This window comes from Cetorhinus maximus, chromosome 12 (assembly GCF_964194155.1).
Source record: "Cetorhinus maximus chromosome 12, sCetMax3.hap1.1, whole genome shotgun sequence".
Lineage (NCBI taxonomy): Eukaryota > Metazoa > Chordata > Chondrichthyes > Lamniformes > Cetorhinidae > Cetorhinus > Cetorhinus maximus.
This window is the reverse complement of record NC_135890.1, coordinates 50,830,685-50,848,484: the sequence shown is the minus strand read 5'-3', so window position 1 is coordinate 50,848,484 and position 17,800 is coordinate 50,830,685. Positions and strand designations below refer to the sequence as shown.

At 42.3% G+C, this 17,800-nt stretch overlaps 1 protein-coding gene across 1 annotated transcript in view; it reads right to left on the bottom strand.

The window, feature by feature from the left end:
- Positions 1 to 17,800, bottom strand: part of LOC144687974 (phosphatidylinositol 3-kinase C2 domain-containing subunit gamma-like) — a 232,986-nt gene that overhangs the window by 148,148 nt on the left and 67,038 nt on the right. The window contains exon 9 of the mRNA XM_078554634.1: positions 7,158 to 7,280. Within this exon, the coding sequence (XP_078410760.1) occupies positions 7,158 to 7,280 (123 nt within the window). The remainder of the gene's footprint in view (positions 1 to 7,157; positions 7,281 to 17,800) is intronic.

Sequence of the window (17,800 nt, the reverse complement as noted above, 5' to 3'; positions counted from 1 at the left end):
ACAATTCAAGAACAGCCCCCTTCAGCAACTGTGTTTAATTATTTATCAGATATAGTTCACATGAGCTGCAACATACAGCTTATTGCCCCACAACAGTTTAATCTGTTTGTCCATATGTTCACAGAATAATTTGACTGCAGGATATTGAATACTTTGGGGAAGAACTTCATGAATATAGCATCTTGTCACATTTCTCAGCATGTCACAAAACACTGGGTAGAATCTTGTGGAGGCAACAAGGATCTCGGCTGCCAGCTGACAGAGCTGGCAGAAGACTTCTTGCCTCTTTTTGGGAAGGCCTGCCACATCTTATTCCACTCAGGCACTTGACAGGCCTTACCCCAGGATCAAGGACCCAAGGGGCAGAAGTCCCACCTGCTGAAACCGTCCGGCCAATCAGATGCCGGCTGTTCTACTGAACGGTAGCGTCACCAGGGAGGTGGTGGCCGCTGCTGGTATGACACCCACCCGAGACCGAGGATCATTGCTGGCTGTCAGGTCAGAGATGAGTGACGGCAGGAGGGAGATTGCAGGGTACAGGTCACGGGGGAAGGGTAGGGGGTGGCTTTCAGTGGGGTCCCCCCTTCCTGATGCTGGGTTACTCGATCCGGCACTGAGTGCCTTTGAACAAGGGCCTGTCCCCCGGCTGGGAGCCCACAAACAACCCCACAAGGGCTTGCTTGTTGTGTTCCCCACATGGTAAACACCCACAACCCCCGCCCACTGCTGGGCAGGATAAGGCCCTTAAGTGGGTATTACGTGGCTCCAGTTAAGTGCCTCAATTGGCGGTGGGGCAGGAAGGCCATAATCAGGGCTTCCCGTCACAGATTTAATCGGGGTAGAGGCGGGAAGGTGGCAGAGTTCCCACCCTCCCACCTGATTAAATGCCCCTGGCAACCAAACTCGCCATGGGGGAAGAGCACAGCATCTGTCCACTGTGTGTGCAATGCACTGAGGTGTGGTCACTGTTTTTACATAGAGCAATGTGGAATTTTACTGGCAGCAATGTTGCATGAACAGCAATGGCCAGACAATCTGTTTTCAATGGTGTTGATTGAGGTGGTGGGGTGAGGGGGATTGGGGGGGGGGGGGTGGGGGGGTGGGGGGATGCCACCCGGGATAAACCCCTGCCTGAGCTGCCACAAAGAGTGTCATGGAATTTTATATCCCCCTAAACCACTGACTGACAGAACCTCAGTTGAACATCTCACGTAAAGGATGGCAGCTCTTATGATAAAGCATTCTTTCAGTCATGCACTGTGATGTAACCATAAATGTTCTGGAAAGTGGAGCATGAACCAACAGCCTTCTGGATCCTATTGGCCAAATGAGACAAGTTGGTACAAGCAGCAAAGCGCAGGCAATCTTGTAGAAAAAATTTCCTCACAATAGCATTTTACTGTTAGCATGAGCTATCGAATAAACATGCAAGAAGGGTTTAAGATTTTTGGTGGGACTCTTGGTGTAAATGTGTTGCTGCTGAGAAGTTCACCCCTTGGCTACACATACCAAGAGTTCGCAGTCACCTTGCCTTCAGTTTCCCATTCCTAATAGAAAGAGAATCCATGGCAGTCCACCTCCGATCTGGAGGCTCCATTTACTGTCTGTCAGGCAGAGCTGTGGCCCAGCTGGATTTGTGCTCCACATGAATCCCTATAATTTTATTAACTGCTTTGTCAGGAAACGGTTTTATTTTGTCGGTTAGTATTTACAAAGGGACAATATATAATAGACAATTTAAACAATTTATTCATAACTAATTCCGCAAAATGAGGTGTATTTACTTCTGTAGCTTTCTAAAAGTTTTCTCTACCTTGATGAGGCTGAGTTAGGCAACAGGACAACATATTGGGTTCTTTCCAAAGGTATTTGCAAAATAAGCGACTGGATTCTGCACTCCTTGTTTTTATATTGGTTTAATTTAAAATTCACAGCTTTTCCTCTTCTTTGGTAGAAGAGAACAGCCCTATGGGGAGAGATTGAATAGAATGGGCCTATGTTCTCCAGACTATAGAACAATGAGAGGTGTTCTCACTGAAATGTATAAAATTCATAAGAGGGCTTGACAGGGTCGATGGTGAGAGGCTATTTCCCATGGCTTGAGAGTCTAGATTGAGAGGCCATTTTCGCAAGGTAAGGAGTTCAGCCATCTAGAACTGAACTGAGGAGAAATTTCTTTAATCAGAGTTGTGAAACTTTAGAATTTTTGTATACCAGAGGGTTGTGGCTTCTCAATTGTTGAGTATATTCCAGGATGAGATGAATATTTTTGGAAACATTGGGAATAAAGGGATATGGTGGTAGGGTGGGAAAGTGAAGTTGAGGTAGAAGATTAGTCATGATCTTACTGAATGGCAGAGTATGTCAAGGGGCAGAATTGCCTACCACTGCTCCTATTTCTCCTGTCCTTGCATTTCTCTCCTGATGCTATTGTTTCCTTGCTGGAGCATCAGCCACTCTCCAGAACACTGACCAAATAGACCATCCTTCAGCTGTGAGCTGGGATAGAAAATGTCAGCTGGCTGTTTGACCCTGGAGGGCTTTGTGGTTCAGGCTCATCCAAGGCCCAAACAAACTTACTTCCAGCAGGGATCACTTGATGGCTTTTTGACTGGGAATGGTTCAGTGCATGTGACTATATCACATCACATCAAACACGTACAAATTCAGATTACTAAGCACATGACACCTCACTTCATAAGAGCATAAGAAATAGGAACAGGAATAGACAATTTGGCCCCTCGAACCAGCTGCGCCATTCAATAAGATAATTGCTGATTTTCTTGTGTGTTGACTTCCACATTTCCATCTAACTCCGATAACCTTTGATTCCCTTGCCTAACAAGAATCTATCTACCTCTGTCTTAAAAATATTCAATGACACCGCTTTCAACATCTTCTGAGGCAGAGAGTTCCAAAGTCGCACAACCCTCAGAAAAAATTCTCCTCATCTCCTCAAGCCCAGTCTGTCCAACCTTTCCTCAAAAGACAACCCACTCATTCTGGATATCAATCTAGTAAACCCCCTTTGAACTGCCTCTAATGAATTTACATGCTTCCTTAAATAAAGAGACCAAAACTGTACGTAGTATTTGAGATGCGGTCTCACCAATGCTCTGTATAACTGAAACATAACATCCTTACTTTTATGTTCAATCCCGCTCTTAATAAAGGATAGCATTCCATTAGCCTTCTTAATTACTTGCTGTACCTGCATACTAACTTTTGTGACTCATGTACTAGAACATCTAGATCCCTCTGCACCTCAGAATTATGCAGCCATTCTCCATTTAAGTAATACTCTGCTTTTTTGTTCTTCCTGTCAAAGTGAACAATTTCACACTTTACCACATTAAACTCCGTTTGCCAGATCTTTGCCCACTCACTCAACTTATCCACATCCAACTGCAACCACCTCATATCCTCTTCACAACATACTTTCCTACCTATCTTTGTGTCATCTGCAAATTTAGTTACCATGTCTTCACTCCTCTCATCTAAGTCATTGATATAAATGGTAAAAAGTTGAGGCCCCAGTACAGACCCCTGTAGGACTCAACTCGTTTCATCCTGCCAATCCGAAAAAAGACCCATTTATGCATACTCTCTGCTTTCTGCCAGCCAGCCAATCTTCTATCCATGTTAATGTTACCCCCTACACCATGCGCTTTAATTTTCTGTAATAACCTTTGATGTGGCACCTTATCAAATGCCTTCTGTAAATACAAGTACTGTATTTTACAGGCCCCCCTTTATCCACTGCGTATGTTACTGCTTCAAAAAACTCTAATAAATTGGTTAAACATGATCTTCTTTTCACAAAACCATGCTGACTCTTTCCAATTGCCTTGAGCTCTTCTAACTGCCCAGCTATAACCTCCTTAATCATCGATTCTAACAACTTCCCCACAACAGACATCAAGCTAACTGGCCCATATTTCCTGTCTTCTGCCTCCCTCCTTTCTTGAATATAGGAGTTATATTTGCTATTTTCCAGTCTGATGGAACTTTTCCAGAATCTAGCAAATTTTAGAAAATTAACACCAGTGCATCGACTACCTCATTAGCCACCTCTTTTAAGACCCTAGGTTGTAGTCCATCGGGACCCGGAGACTTGCCAGCCCGCAGCTCCATCAATTTGCTCAGTACCGTTTCCCTAGTGATTTCAGTTTCACCAAGTTCCTTTCTCCTGTTCACCTCCTGATTTTCAGCCAGTGCTTACACTTCCTGCAGACGTGTTTGTGATGGATCGCCTTGGCGTCCAAAAGCTCCCACATCCAACAGCTGCAACATAACACCTGTCCCGCCATTCTAACTATGTTATTTGGTTAATTTACTTTAATTACTTTCTTCCTATGTATGCTATAATTCACTGTGTTTATTGAATGCTAGTACCACTGACAACTAAAGGTTATATGCTTCTTAACTACAAGGTATGCGTTTTAGATATTTGTTCAAATTACTTTATTTTTATTCCGTTTTTTTAATCTTTATTGTTTTATTTTAATTTTAAAGTTTTCAAATTTTTGTTTATTATTTTAAAATTTTGGTTCTTTTTATTTATAGATCTACCTGAACTCACCTGTCCTAAGCTGGTTTCTCACACACTGTCCCTTAGAATGAGCATTTACCGGCCAATCAACGTACTAGCTTCCTATGACGTCACAATTGTTTTTTTTCTCTTTTTACCGGACTGCAGCCAGTGAAACAGTGAAACAGCCTCTCCTCAGCTCCACTCCTCACTCGAATCCCCGGTCTGTATTTATAGGTGCTCCTCAGCTCCTGACTGTCTCCCGCAGGTCTGCTCCACTCTGATTCCCAGCAAGAGAGTATATAAAAGCTTTGTGTAGGATTCAGTGTGGTTAGTTAAAAATCATTCATTCTCTCAACAATAAGGCTAGGTCACTGATGAAGGGATCATTCTGCCCTTGTGTGGCCACCTCTAAACAGCTATCTGCTAAGAGCACTCAGTGATTTACCATAATCGGGGTCAATGCTGCCTGAGTGGATTTTGCCAGCTCCCTGAATGGCTCAATAGGTGTTTGGGATAAAAAAAATGAAGAACTATGTTGTCTCTAAATGAATATATTCATGTAGCAATTTTCAAAAGTGATCACTGACATTTGGAAGAGTTTTTATTGTCTGATGTTTTCAGCTGTTGTAAACTGTGAAGATGGTATTGGCCCTTTTAATAACAATTAAATCTTTGTTGGAGTTGCTTTAATAAAATTGCAGTTAGCTTCCTGTGTCCTCTAGCAGTCCCCAGATTAATTCACAAACAGTATCACAGGAGCATAGAATGTAGAACTGCATAAAAAGGGCATCACACTCAGTAATGTGGACTTCTTGATTTTCTGGTGATTAATTTCTAATTGTCCACTCAACACTCATGTTGAAGGAGGCTCCACATGTGGGAGAAAAGCTCTGCAACATGTAGCACTTTGCTCCTCTACCTTACTCTGTATCACACACACTTCTGAATTCCTCAAAGATAATTCAATTGAATCTTTTCCAGTATAATGTTCCTCCTGTCATCTCCCAAAGAACTGTCCTTTGGTTTCCATTATATAATTTGGTAAACAGGCAGATTCCATCACAGAATGAGTTGTCAGGAGGTTTGTGTGCAGGAGGTACTATCATTTTGAATACTGCAATATACACTATGGGGAGAATTTTCTCCTTGTCGGAGGTGCTGAGCGGGAGTGGGTGGGGATGCAGCCAATCACTGCCCATGATTGGCTGCGCGCCGCCATTTTACATGGGTGGGCCAATTAAGCCCACCCAGCGTGACGCGCATCTGGAAGCGCTGAGCGCTCCCTGCGCGGGCGTGGGGAGGAGGGAGAGTCGGGGCCTGCGCTCTTTTGCGCAAGCGAGAAAGAGTGCAGAAATGTCCCTGAGGCAGCTCCATGCCTCAGGGAGATTAAGTTGGTAATGAAAAATTGAAATAAAGAAAAAATTGTTCAGACATGTCCCCTCATGTGACACTGTCACATGAGCTAGGACAAGTCAATGAATTTTAATAAAAAATTTTATTACATTTAAAAACCCTTCATGAAACCTCATCCCGCCCATGGATGAGGTTCCACGAGAAACGGGAAGGCCGCCTGGGCTCTTCGCCTGCCCTCCAACCTTAAGGTTGGATGGGCAGTGCTGTTAATTATTTTAATTGGTACTTAAATGGCCTTCATAGGCCTTTGACAGTTCGGTGGGCGCGCAGCCGACTCCGGCGCTCGCCCACCAAACTGAAGATCTGAGTGACATGCGGTGACATTGGGACGCACGTCCGATGTCACCACACATCGTTTTATACGTTGATAAGTGGGGCCCGCCCCCGCACGCTGACCAGAAGATTCAGGACTATATGTCAAGGACTGTCTGACATAGGCCTTGATTCTCTAGGCTGTCCGTTGATTGCTGAAAAAGACATTCCAGACAAAGCAGGAATGACAGATAATCGAGAGTTGGTGTTGGAGAGTCATCAAGTTATACACTAGACTACAGGTATGTTTTTTCCAGGCAAAAATCATATCCCTTGAAATCCTACACATGTGCTCAGGCTAGACAGATGTGGTATTACTCATTTGTCCAGCCAAATCTCACTCACTATAAATGCACTCCACGGTGCCAGAGCCTCATCCTAACCGTTAGATTTGAATTAGGTTATCCAATTGCGCCCAGTAATAAGAGACAATTTCAACAACAGAAGGGGGAATGGGTTTGATAGGACTGCTCTGCAGAGACATGGCATGGACTCAATTGTCCAAATGGCTTCTCCCTGTGCTGCAATCACACTATGACACTATAAGAAGCTCAACGGTCTAACATGGCCCAACTTATAGGTCTTACATAGCTGAAAAGAATGGCACTTTAGCAATACCAGTGGCAAGGTGACATAACTGACTTTAATTAGCTGAGCTGGTTAAACTCTTGAGCTCCATTGAGGTCCATTCTGAAGAATAGTGTGGTGATTTTGAGAGATGAGGCTCTCAATGAGAACGCGAGCTACAGAATCAATTGTGTGGTGTCACAGGCCAACATTTCACTTACGGTCCGATCTCAGAAAGGTCCAATCTGGTGTCGGAGCTAACCAATATTGGATCTTAGCTATGTCAAAGCACATGGACTAATTAACTCTACCTTGAGTTGATTCACATTACCTTTTGATGTTGCAGAACAACTGACTGCAGCTGCTGAACGGCCTCAGTTATTTCCTTTGTTTCCACTGACGAAAGCATGTAACAAATGGCCTTAACTTCATCAACCACACGACCCGTGCTTTTCTGTGAAGGAGCAGAAGAAATCACTTGGTTTCCCATCTTCGAGGAGCAAACATTTCATAAATGGCAGTAACCAAAGCAACTGGACTCACAAAAGCACATTGAAACAGTTCCCTGTGGGAATGCCCTTAAACTCTTTCCCGATTCATCCCAGTGTTTTCTTAGGAGGTTCTCCAAGCTTTCATGTTCCTTATTACATATCCAGACATTCTTGGTGTTCACCACTCTTACGGGCATTCTGGATAACGTCTGAATGCCTAAGCCAAAAAGTTACTTTTGACAATGTTATATTAATGGATGCATGTTCAATGCATTAAAATGTCATTCCCCACCAAACATTTTAATCATAGAATCATACAATAATCTAACACAGAAGGCAGCTATTTGGCCCATCAAGTTTGTACTGGCTCTTTGAAAGAGCAATCCAGTTAGTCCCATTCCCCTCCTGTTTTGCCCATATTATTGCAATTTTTCTTTTTCAAATATTTATTCAATTCCCTTCTGAAATGTTGCTGTTAACTTATTTGTTTTAAAATAGCAAACAGAATAGTCTAAAATGTATGTATTAAGGATTTATCTGGTGATATAATAAACACTAAGATCTGTGGGCAGTAATCTCAATACCAAGTGTTCCCAGGTCAGGCAAGCAACAATGAGATTCAGAGTAAACCTCTGACTGCTGCTGTTTCCCAACAACTTGGTTTAACTCAAACTCAGAAGAGGATCTGTGTGGATTTTTCTAACTCCCAATGAATCTGCTCTCTACTTCTCATAGTTTCTTTCCTCTGTGGTGTCCATGGAGTATAACTCATCCTGCGGAATGATCCCAAAATCTGCCAGTAGGTTTTACTCTGATGTTTGCTTCTCACGTCAGCGTAGTCCAGTGTTTTCAACCCAGGAAGTGATCTCAGCCAAATTCCAATCTTCAAGCTCAAATCATACCCACATACTGGGTAACAATCAAGGACAGTAACCTGAATTTCCAGCCCCAGCTTGCTCCACCTCATCCTAATAGTCCTGCAACATCGAAGCTGGTTATAATACACCCATGGCAACCCTGGACTACATCAGCTGAGTCAGTATAGACCATTGTGGGACCTGAATGATCCGCCTGGTTTGTACTACAGCAGTGTGGTTACTCAGCATTCCTTTAGGATAGCCTCTTATACCATCCCCCTGAGATTGTCTAAACTAAGTTTAGACTGCCCAAACAGATTCCACTTCCAGCAACATTCTTTCATCCCATCAGAGGGCTTTGAACTCCGCTCCCAGAGCTGAAGGGACTGTTATGGTAACACATCCTGCCGCCCAGCCCTCAATTATTAAAGAAACATAGAAACATAGAACATAGGAGCAGAAGTAGGTCATTCAGCCCTTTGAGCGTGCTCTGCTTTTTTAAAAACTGTTTTAAGTTTTTGCTGTTTGAAACAAAGCATAACATTAACTGTACATGCTGCAACTGGATCACTATGTACAGGAACAAATCAAAACTCATTTAAATGTACAGAAGGATATTTCTTGGCTCAAAAGAATCCAAGTACCAGCTAAAACTGAAATTTAATAGAGACAAAATAATATTACAAAATTATTAAATTTAAGCACATATGGTTACTGCTGCCCCTCCAAAAATAAACTCACAGGTGCTACACTTTAAATTACTAAGCACACTTTCTTTACTTTTGTAACAGAGCAATTAAGAGTCACAAGTAAACCATAAGACCGTAAGACATAGGAGCAGAAGTAGGCCATTCGGCCCATCGAGTCTGCTCTGCTATTCAATGAGATCATGGCCGATCTGATAATACTCAGTTCCACTTTCCTGCCTTTTCCCCATAACCCTCGATTCCCTTACTGATTAAAAATCTGTTTATCTCAGCCTTGAATATACTTAATGACCTAGCCTCTACAGCCCTCTGCGGTAAGGAATTCCACTGCTCTCTGAGAGAAGAAATTCCTCTTCATCTCTGTCTTAAATGGGCAACCCCTTACTCTGAGATTATGCCTTCTGGTCCTAGACTCTCCCACAAGGGGATACAACCTCTCAGCATCTACCCTGTCAAGCCCCCTACGAATCTTATATATTTCAATAAGGTCACCTCTCATTCTTCTAAACTCCAGTGAGTACAGGCCTGACCTACTCAACCTCTCCTCATAAGAAAGCCCCTCCATACCCAGGATCAATCTAGTCACCTTCCCAGGACCACCTCCAATGCCAGTATATCTTTCCTTAGATAAGGGGACCAAAACTGTTCACAGTATTCTAGGTGTGGTCTAACTAGCGCCTTGTATAGTTTTAGCAAGACTACCCTATTTTTATACTCCATTCTCTTTGAAATAAAGGCCAATATTCCATTTGCCTTCCCTATTACCTGCTAAACTTGTATGCTAGCTTTTTGTGATTCATGCACAAGGACCCCCAAATCCCTCTGTCTTGCAGCTTTCTGCAGTCTTTCTCAGCTCCTCTATTCTTTCTGCCAAAGTGCACAACCTCACATTTTCCCACATTAGATTCCATCTGCCAAGTTTTTGCCCACTCACTTAACCTGTCTATATCCCTCTGTAGACTCTTTGTGTCATCCTCACTGCTCGCCTTCTCAACTATTTTTGTCATCTGCAAACTTGGCGATAGTACATTCACTTCCCTCATTTAAGCCATTAATATGTATTGTAAATAATTGTGGCCCCAGCACTAACCCATGTGGCACTCCAACAGTTACAGGTTGCCATCCTGAAAATGCCCCCCTTACCCCAACTCTCTGTCTTCTATTAGTTAGCCAGTCCTCTATCCATGCTAATATACTACTCATAACACCATGGGCTCTTATCTTATTAAGTAGCCTTATGTGTGGTACCTTATTGAATGCCATTTGGATTCTCAAATATATTACTTCTACTGGTTCCCCTTTATCTATCCTGCTTGTTGTCTCCTCAAAGAATTCTAATAAATTTTTCAGGCATGATTTCCCCTTTATGAAGCCATGCTGACTCTGCTTGATTATATTACTTATTTCTAAATGCTCTGCAATTAAACCCTTTATAATAGACTCTAACATTTTCCCAATGATGGATACTAAGCTAACTGGGCTATAGTAACCTGTTTTTTTTCTCCCTCCCTTTTTGAATAAGGGTGTTACTTTGGCAGTTTTCCAATCCTCTGGTATTTTTCCAAATCTCAGGATTCTTGGAAGATTACTATCAGTGCATCCACTATCTCTGTAGCTACTTCCCTTAATATCCTAGGATGCAACCCATCAGGTCTAGGGGACTTATCAGCCTTTAGCCCCATTAGTTTCCCTAGTACTTTTTCTTTAGTGATAGTTATTGTATTTATTTCCTCCCCCATTTTGCCCCCTGATTATTTGACATTTTTGGAATGCCATTAGTGTCTTCCACCATGAAGACTGATGCAAACTATTTATTCAACTCCTCAGCCATTTCCTGATTCCTCATTATTATTTCCCCAGCCTCACTCTCTAAGGGGCCTCTGTTCATTTTGGCCTCTCTCTTCCTTTTTATATATTTAAATATGCTCTTACTGTCCGTTTTTATATTACTTGCTGGTTTACCCTCAAAGTTTATTTTCTCCCTCTATTATTCTATTAAGTTAGTATCCAAAGGAGGGAATTGTGGTCAAGTGAAGTTAAATAATATCCACAAAAAAATTTAGAAGGGAGTGAGTCATACATAGAAATTTGTAACTTCCCCCCTCTCATGTCACTCCAAGTGACTGATTGCTTGTATGATGTTCGTACTGCATCAGTCAACTCTTAACTGCTGATATTCTATGAGCCAGTATTACTTGTTGGGCATCAGCAACAAAGGTGCCATTAGCTGCTTCTGAAAACTGAAATGAATAAAGCCTTCTTAAAGACAGTAAGGAGCTGCAAAAGCTCAACTCCTTTTCACATTTTTTCCAGTGTCGATAAAATTCAAGTGAAGACAAAAAAAGGCCAATGAAATTAAACATGTAATAAGATACATCACAATGTATTTAGATTTAGATTTACAGGCTTTCAAGAAATATTCAAAGACCTATTACACTCTGGTATGAAACATGCTGAAATGACCAAATACATCTTAAAAAAATAGCTATTAGATAGTGACATCAACACATGCAAAAATTACATGTGGTGCAATTTTTAAATCAAAAAGTATTTATGATTGTCATGTAGGCCACTCTGAATTGTACAATTTTGCTGCTGTTTCATATCTGCAATTGCTTTCGTGAATCAAAATAAACATAGAATCACTTTGGCGTATTGCACTTAATTACAACAATACCGGCTGAATTCAAGCTGCAACCGTACAGACTCAACCAGGCACCATCAGCACAAAAACAACCAGAATAAAGAGACTGTCAATCAAGGCATGCTCTCTATCACCCAGGAGCCATCCAATAGGCTTCTCCAATAGATCTGTTTTATTTGCAGTTCACTGTGCCAATAAAGAATGAACCAAACTCTTTACCGGCATCAATCAACTCCATCAAATGACCTGTGGTCTCTCATCATCACACATCATTCTCTGACGGTTGGTCCCAGCCTTATTAAAGTGCTGCTGTTCAACCAGACTTGAGGAGAAGGATATTGAGTTACCTTCTGATTTCCCTCACTGCCTCTTTTTACCCTCAGCTTGGCCTTCCTCTCAGAGCTGTGCTCCCAGGCAGGCTCAAACAGAATTTAAACAATACTTACCAATTGTGCACTATTATTTCGATGCATCTGACTCAGGAAAGAGTGTGAGGAGAAAGGGTTGTGTGAAAGGAATTGTTAGAATGATTGGATGAAGGAAATATTGTGGAGAAGACATTGATTTTAAACTGATTTGAAATGGTTGTTGATTGTGTTCAGCAGGGAGAGAAAGAGATCAGTAATGGCCAGGACTCTATAGGAGCCCTTCCCTGTTCATCAGTTAGTGCCATGTGATCTTATACACCTACATGAAATAGCAGACAGGGCCTTAGTTTAATGTTTCATCCAAAGGTCAGCGGGCAGAAGCATGACAGGGTGACAGAACTCTCAGCTGCGAATTGGAGAACAAGTGAGAGCCCCGCATCACTGCTTTCAGAGATGGCCCACCACATCTTGTTTCACTCAGGCATCTGACATGCCACGCATCATGGTTTCTTTGTTAACACAGGGGACGCAGTGGCTGAGGCTGGTATGACACCCTCCCGAATCCCAGGATGGGGGCCATGGGGAAGTGGGGTTCGATTGCAAATACAAGGGTGTGGCTTTCAACTGGCCCACCCCTGCCTTTCCTGGTGCTGGGTCACTCAATCAGGCACTGAATGCCTTTGAATGAGATACCCTTGCCCTTCCCCACCAACCCCCCCCCACACTGGAAGTCTGCTGGCAACCTCCCCGCGGTTTTGCTTGTCATGATCCCTGCGTGGCAAGCCCCCACCTGCCATTGGGTTAATACCAGTGGCGGCATTAATTGCCCACTTAAGAGTCTCAATTGGTGGTGGAGTGGGAAGCTTGACCATGGGTTTCCCCGCCAAAGACTTAACCTGGGTGGAGGTGGGAAGATAGCTGGGACCCACCCACCACCCTCCCAGCTGATTAAATGACCCTGTCATCAAACTCGTGATGGGGGTGGGCACAAGATTCCACCCAGCATCTCCAGCACTCCCACAATACTGCACTGGATTGTCAGCCTACATTATGTGCTTGAGTCTCTGGAGTGGTGCTTGAACCATGACCTTCTGATTCCATCATAAGAGTGCTACCACTAAGCTAAGGTGAAATCACTTTGCACTAATTCTCCAAATCCAGTCTGGCCAATTACCACCCCATCATACTCAAAATCATCAGCAAAATGAAGGTATTATCAACAATGCTATCAAGCAGCATTTACTCACTAATAATCTGTTCACTGATGTCTGTTTGGATTCCGCCAGGACCACTCAGCTCCTGACCTCATTACAGCCCTGGTCCAAACATGGACAGAAGAGCTGAACTCCAGAGTGAAGTGAGAGTGACAGCCCTTAATATCAAAGTAGCATAGCATTTGACCAAGTGTGGCATCATGGAGTCCTTGTAAAATTGAAGTTGATGGGAATCCAGGGGCAAATTCTCTACTGGTTGGAATCGTAACTAGCACAAAGGATGATGATTATTATTGTTGGATGTCAATATTTTCAGGACATTACTGCAATGGTTCATCTAGGCCCAACCACCTTCGGATGCTTCACCTTTCCTCCATGGGTCAGAAGTGGGAAGGTATGCTGATGTTTGCACAGTGTCAGTTCTATTTGTAGCTCCTCAGATACTGAAGCAGTTTGACTTTGCCTGTAAGCAGCAAGGCCTGGACAACATTCAGACTTGGGCTGATGAGTGACAAGTGACAATCACACCACACAAATGTCAGGTAATGACCAAAACAAAAACAGAATTACCTGGAAAAACTCAGCAGGTCTGGCAGCATCGGCGGAGAAGAAAAGAGTTGACGTTTCGAGTCCTCATGACCCTTCAACAGAACTGAGTAAAATTAGGAGAGGGGTGAAATATAAGCTGGTTTAAGGTTGGGGGGGAGGAGAGAGAGAGAAGTTGGGGGGTGGGGGTGGGGGGGTTTGTGGTTGTAGGGACAAGCAAGCAGTGATAGGAGCAGATAATCAAAAGATGTCACAGACAAAAGAACAAAGAGGTGTCGAAGGTGGTGACATCTTTGTTCTTTTGTCTGTGACATCTTTTGATTATCTGCTCCTATCACTGCTTGCTTGTCCCTACAACCACAACACCGCCTCCCCCCCCCCCCCACCCACACCACCTTAAACCAGCTTATATTTCACCCCTCCTAATATTACTCAGTTCTGTTGAAGGGTCATGAGGACTTGAAACGTCAACTCTTTTCTTCTCCGCCGATGCTGCCAGACCTGCTGAGTTTTTCCAGGTAATTCTGTTTTTGTTTTGGATTTCCAGCATCCCCAGTTTTTTGTTTTTATCAGGTAATGACCATCCTCAACAAGAGAGTCTAAACACCACCTTGACATTCAATGGCATTACCATTACTGAATTCCCCACCATCAACATCCTAGGGGTTACCATTGACCAGAAATCTAACTGGATCAGCTTCATAATTTCTGTGGTTAAAGAGCAAACCAGATGCTGGGTATTCTGTAGTGAGTAATCACTTCCTGACCCCTGAAAGTCTTTCCACAATCTTCAAAGTACAAGTCAGGAATGCAATGGAATATTTCCCACTTACCTGGATGAGTGCAACTCCAACAACACTCAAGAATCTCAACACAATGCAGGACAAAACAGGCAACTTGATTGTCACCCCATTCACTACCTTAAACATTCACTCCCTCCACCACAGGTGCACAGTGGCAGCAGTGTGTACCATCTACAAGCTGTACTGCAGCAACTCATCATGGTTTCTTTGCCAGCACCTTCCAAACTGGTGATCTCCACCATCTAGAAGAATAAAGGCAGCAGGTACCTGGGAACACCACCCCCTGCAAGTTTCTCTCCAAATGTGTAGTTAGGTTGGAGTAGTTTCAATAACACCCGAAAACTGCCAGCTGCAAAGCTCTAACTTTATTGTAACATATTTACAGTTATACACTTACACTAGCTTCTTTCCATGCTGCTTTGTCCTAGGCTGTCAGATCACATGAGGATATGTCACTTTCTTCTAGGACATCACAAACTATTACAGTTACCCCTTTGTGGGACTTTACATACTCCATTATACTACATCTCCCCAAAGTCTCTGTTCAGACTTCAATGTTCTTTGACGTTGCTGGAAATCCAATGCTTCAGTCTCTTAGTCATTGTTATGACATGGCAGATGGTAAATGCCGGGCTGACCAAATCCCAAAGGGAAACTTGGTCAAGCTATCACAACAATTTTGCAATTTACATTCATGAGACATTCAAGAGGGCATTGGAGGATTATTTAAATAGAAACAATAGAAACAGCAGGGTTACGGGGAAAAGGCAGGAAATTGGCACCAAGTTAAAATGCCCAGAGAGCTGGTGCAGACATGATGGGCTGAATGGCCTCATATGAATGGCACCATAACAATTCTGGGATTCTGCGATTTATTACGAGAAGGTATGTACACCGAAGTCAGAAGTAAAGGGTCCACTAACACTTTTGGAGATTTTAAATATTAAACTAAAACATTTATTAACAAAAGAAAATAAAAGATAAACACACAAGAATACAGTTATACAGTTAAATTTAGTCTTATAACAATTCCCAAAAGATTTCTACTTAACTAGACTCCCAGCTGCACACACCTTTCAGACAACAGTCCAAATAGATTCTTAATCTATAAAACATGCAGCAATATTACTACAAGCACCCACTGTTGCTATAAGGGAGTTATTCCACAGCTTCTCTCTCCCTCTCATTCAGTAATGGAACTCCAACGCTTTTTAACAAAATCTTGCACTCTGGACCAAGCCAGTACTTCTCTAGGGTGGCTAGAGGCTGCTTTTCCATAGGTGTATTTCACACAGTCTACCTCTCAAGATCTCACAGGGCCATTCCCCATACAGCTTTCCATCTTTCTTTAAATATATTTCCTCCCTTTTGATCTGTAAATCCCGTAGTTTCACCCTTGCTTTGGAAGTTCCTTTTCCCAGAATTTAACAATCTTTCATGTTGTCCTTATGGTCAGCACTTTCGGGAAAAATAAACTTAATAACTTTGCCTTATTTATCTTGCCAATTGTAAAACATCTTATCATGTCCCCTTGAAAATCAAACAACCTCTCAACTTATCTACAAAATGCAAATTCCATTCACATTGTATCTGCTGAGACCTCATCTTAGCTTACCCATCTCCATTTCAAAATGTCTGTTTTTCACATTTAACCCCTTTGATGATTCAAACCTTGCAGTCTGACCTTCTTTAGTTTAATTAAATTAATTGCACACACACTCAAAATAGCCCCACAAGCCTGCTTTAAAGTATCCCACAGTAATATTAGGATAAAATGATATTTCCTTTACATCATTCTGAGCATCTCAATGTTTTGAAGTATCGCAGGGAACGTAGCATCTTTTGCTGTCTTGGGTAAATGTTGTTTTCTTTTTCTCTCCGTGTCCTCTTCTTGTTCACTCTGCTCTCTCCATCCTCTGTTTTTATGAGATCCTTACCTTCTCTTACACCAATAAGCATTGTGGAGTCTTCACTAGTCTACAGTGCCTTGTTCTCCTCTTGTTTTTAGGGAATAATGCATTCTCATTCTGCTGTTGGACCTCTGGACGCCGTTGAACAGAATTAAAACTAACAGATAGTCCGGAATCACATGCTTCAGTGTCTTTTTTCATTTCTGATGATTGTGACCTCTGTGGTCTCTGATTTTCACTCTGTTGCTCAATGGCAATCAAAACTCTTCTATTTCTTCTTACTGTTCCCTGTTCCATCTAGAAAATGTATGATCTTGGGTGTGGTGATTTCTTGACCATTTCTTCAAATTTCGATTGAGTTCTGACCTAAACCTGTTCTCCCTTACGAAAATCTGATAATGGTCTTGCTCTGTGACATCTATCATAGTGTTTCGTCTTTTTACTTTGGTAAGATTCCTCTCTTTCTCGTACTTTCTCTAAGTCTGTGTCTTTGACCTGTGGCATCAATGTATGTGGGCAGGTAGGAATTTGTGTCTTAACCTTCTTCCTGTGGAGTAATTCGCATGGGGCCAAACCATGCAAGAGTGAGGATCTCTACCTCAAGAGCGCTAGTTGAAAATCCTCATTCTTTTTCAGCAATGCCTTTACAGTTCTGACATCGCTCTCCGCTTCTCCATTAGCCTGAGGAAACCTCAGTGAATTTGTTGTGTAAACAAATCCAAATAATTCAGTAAACTCTTGAAACTTTATGCTCGTGAACTGTGGACCATTATCTGATATCACAATATCAGGAATCCCATGGACTGTGAAAATTTATTTCAATGATGTTATCACTGCTTCTGATGTGTGACCATGTAACTGTTTCACTTCAATCCTCCTTGAGTAGTAATCTACTATTATGAACATATTCTCTTTATGCTCAAATAAATCAATTCCTAGGTGTTCCCATGGCCTTGTAGAACAAGAAGATGACATTAATGGTTCTTTTGATTCCCGTCTGTGAATTGTATATGTGATACATCGGGATATTATTTCTTCCAACGACCTCGAGAGACCCGGCCACCAAACCTAATAAAATCTCTGGCTCTGCATTTGGTAATATCTAAATGACCTTGATGTAGGTGTTGTAAGATCTCAAGTCTCAATGCTCTTGGGATGACTATTTTGTCATTGTATACCAGTAAATCATCGATCACCATCAGATGTGCTCTCTGCTATTATTTTAGGTAACTCCGGATCATAGAGTGCTAAAATCTCTGATGACAGTATCAAAAGTGTCCTGTGACCCTTCTACCAAGATCTCGGCACTCCAGTAGTTCCCATTTAATTCTTTAATCTCTCCTATGAAGGGTATTTTGATGTCTTGTGAATTTTCAACTTCATGCACTCTGTTTCTTTTTAAAACTTTTTTTCTTTTTGAGTCTTCTGCCTATT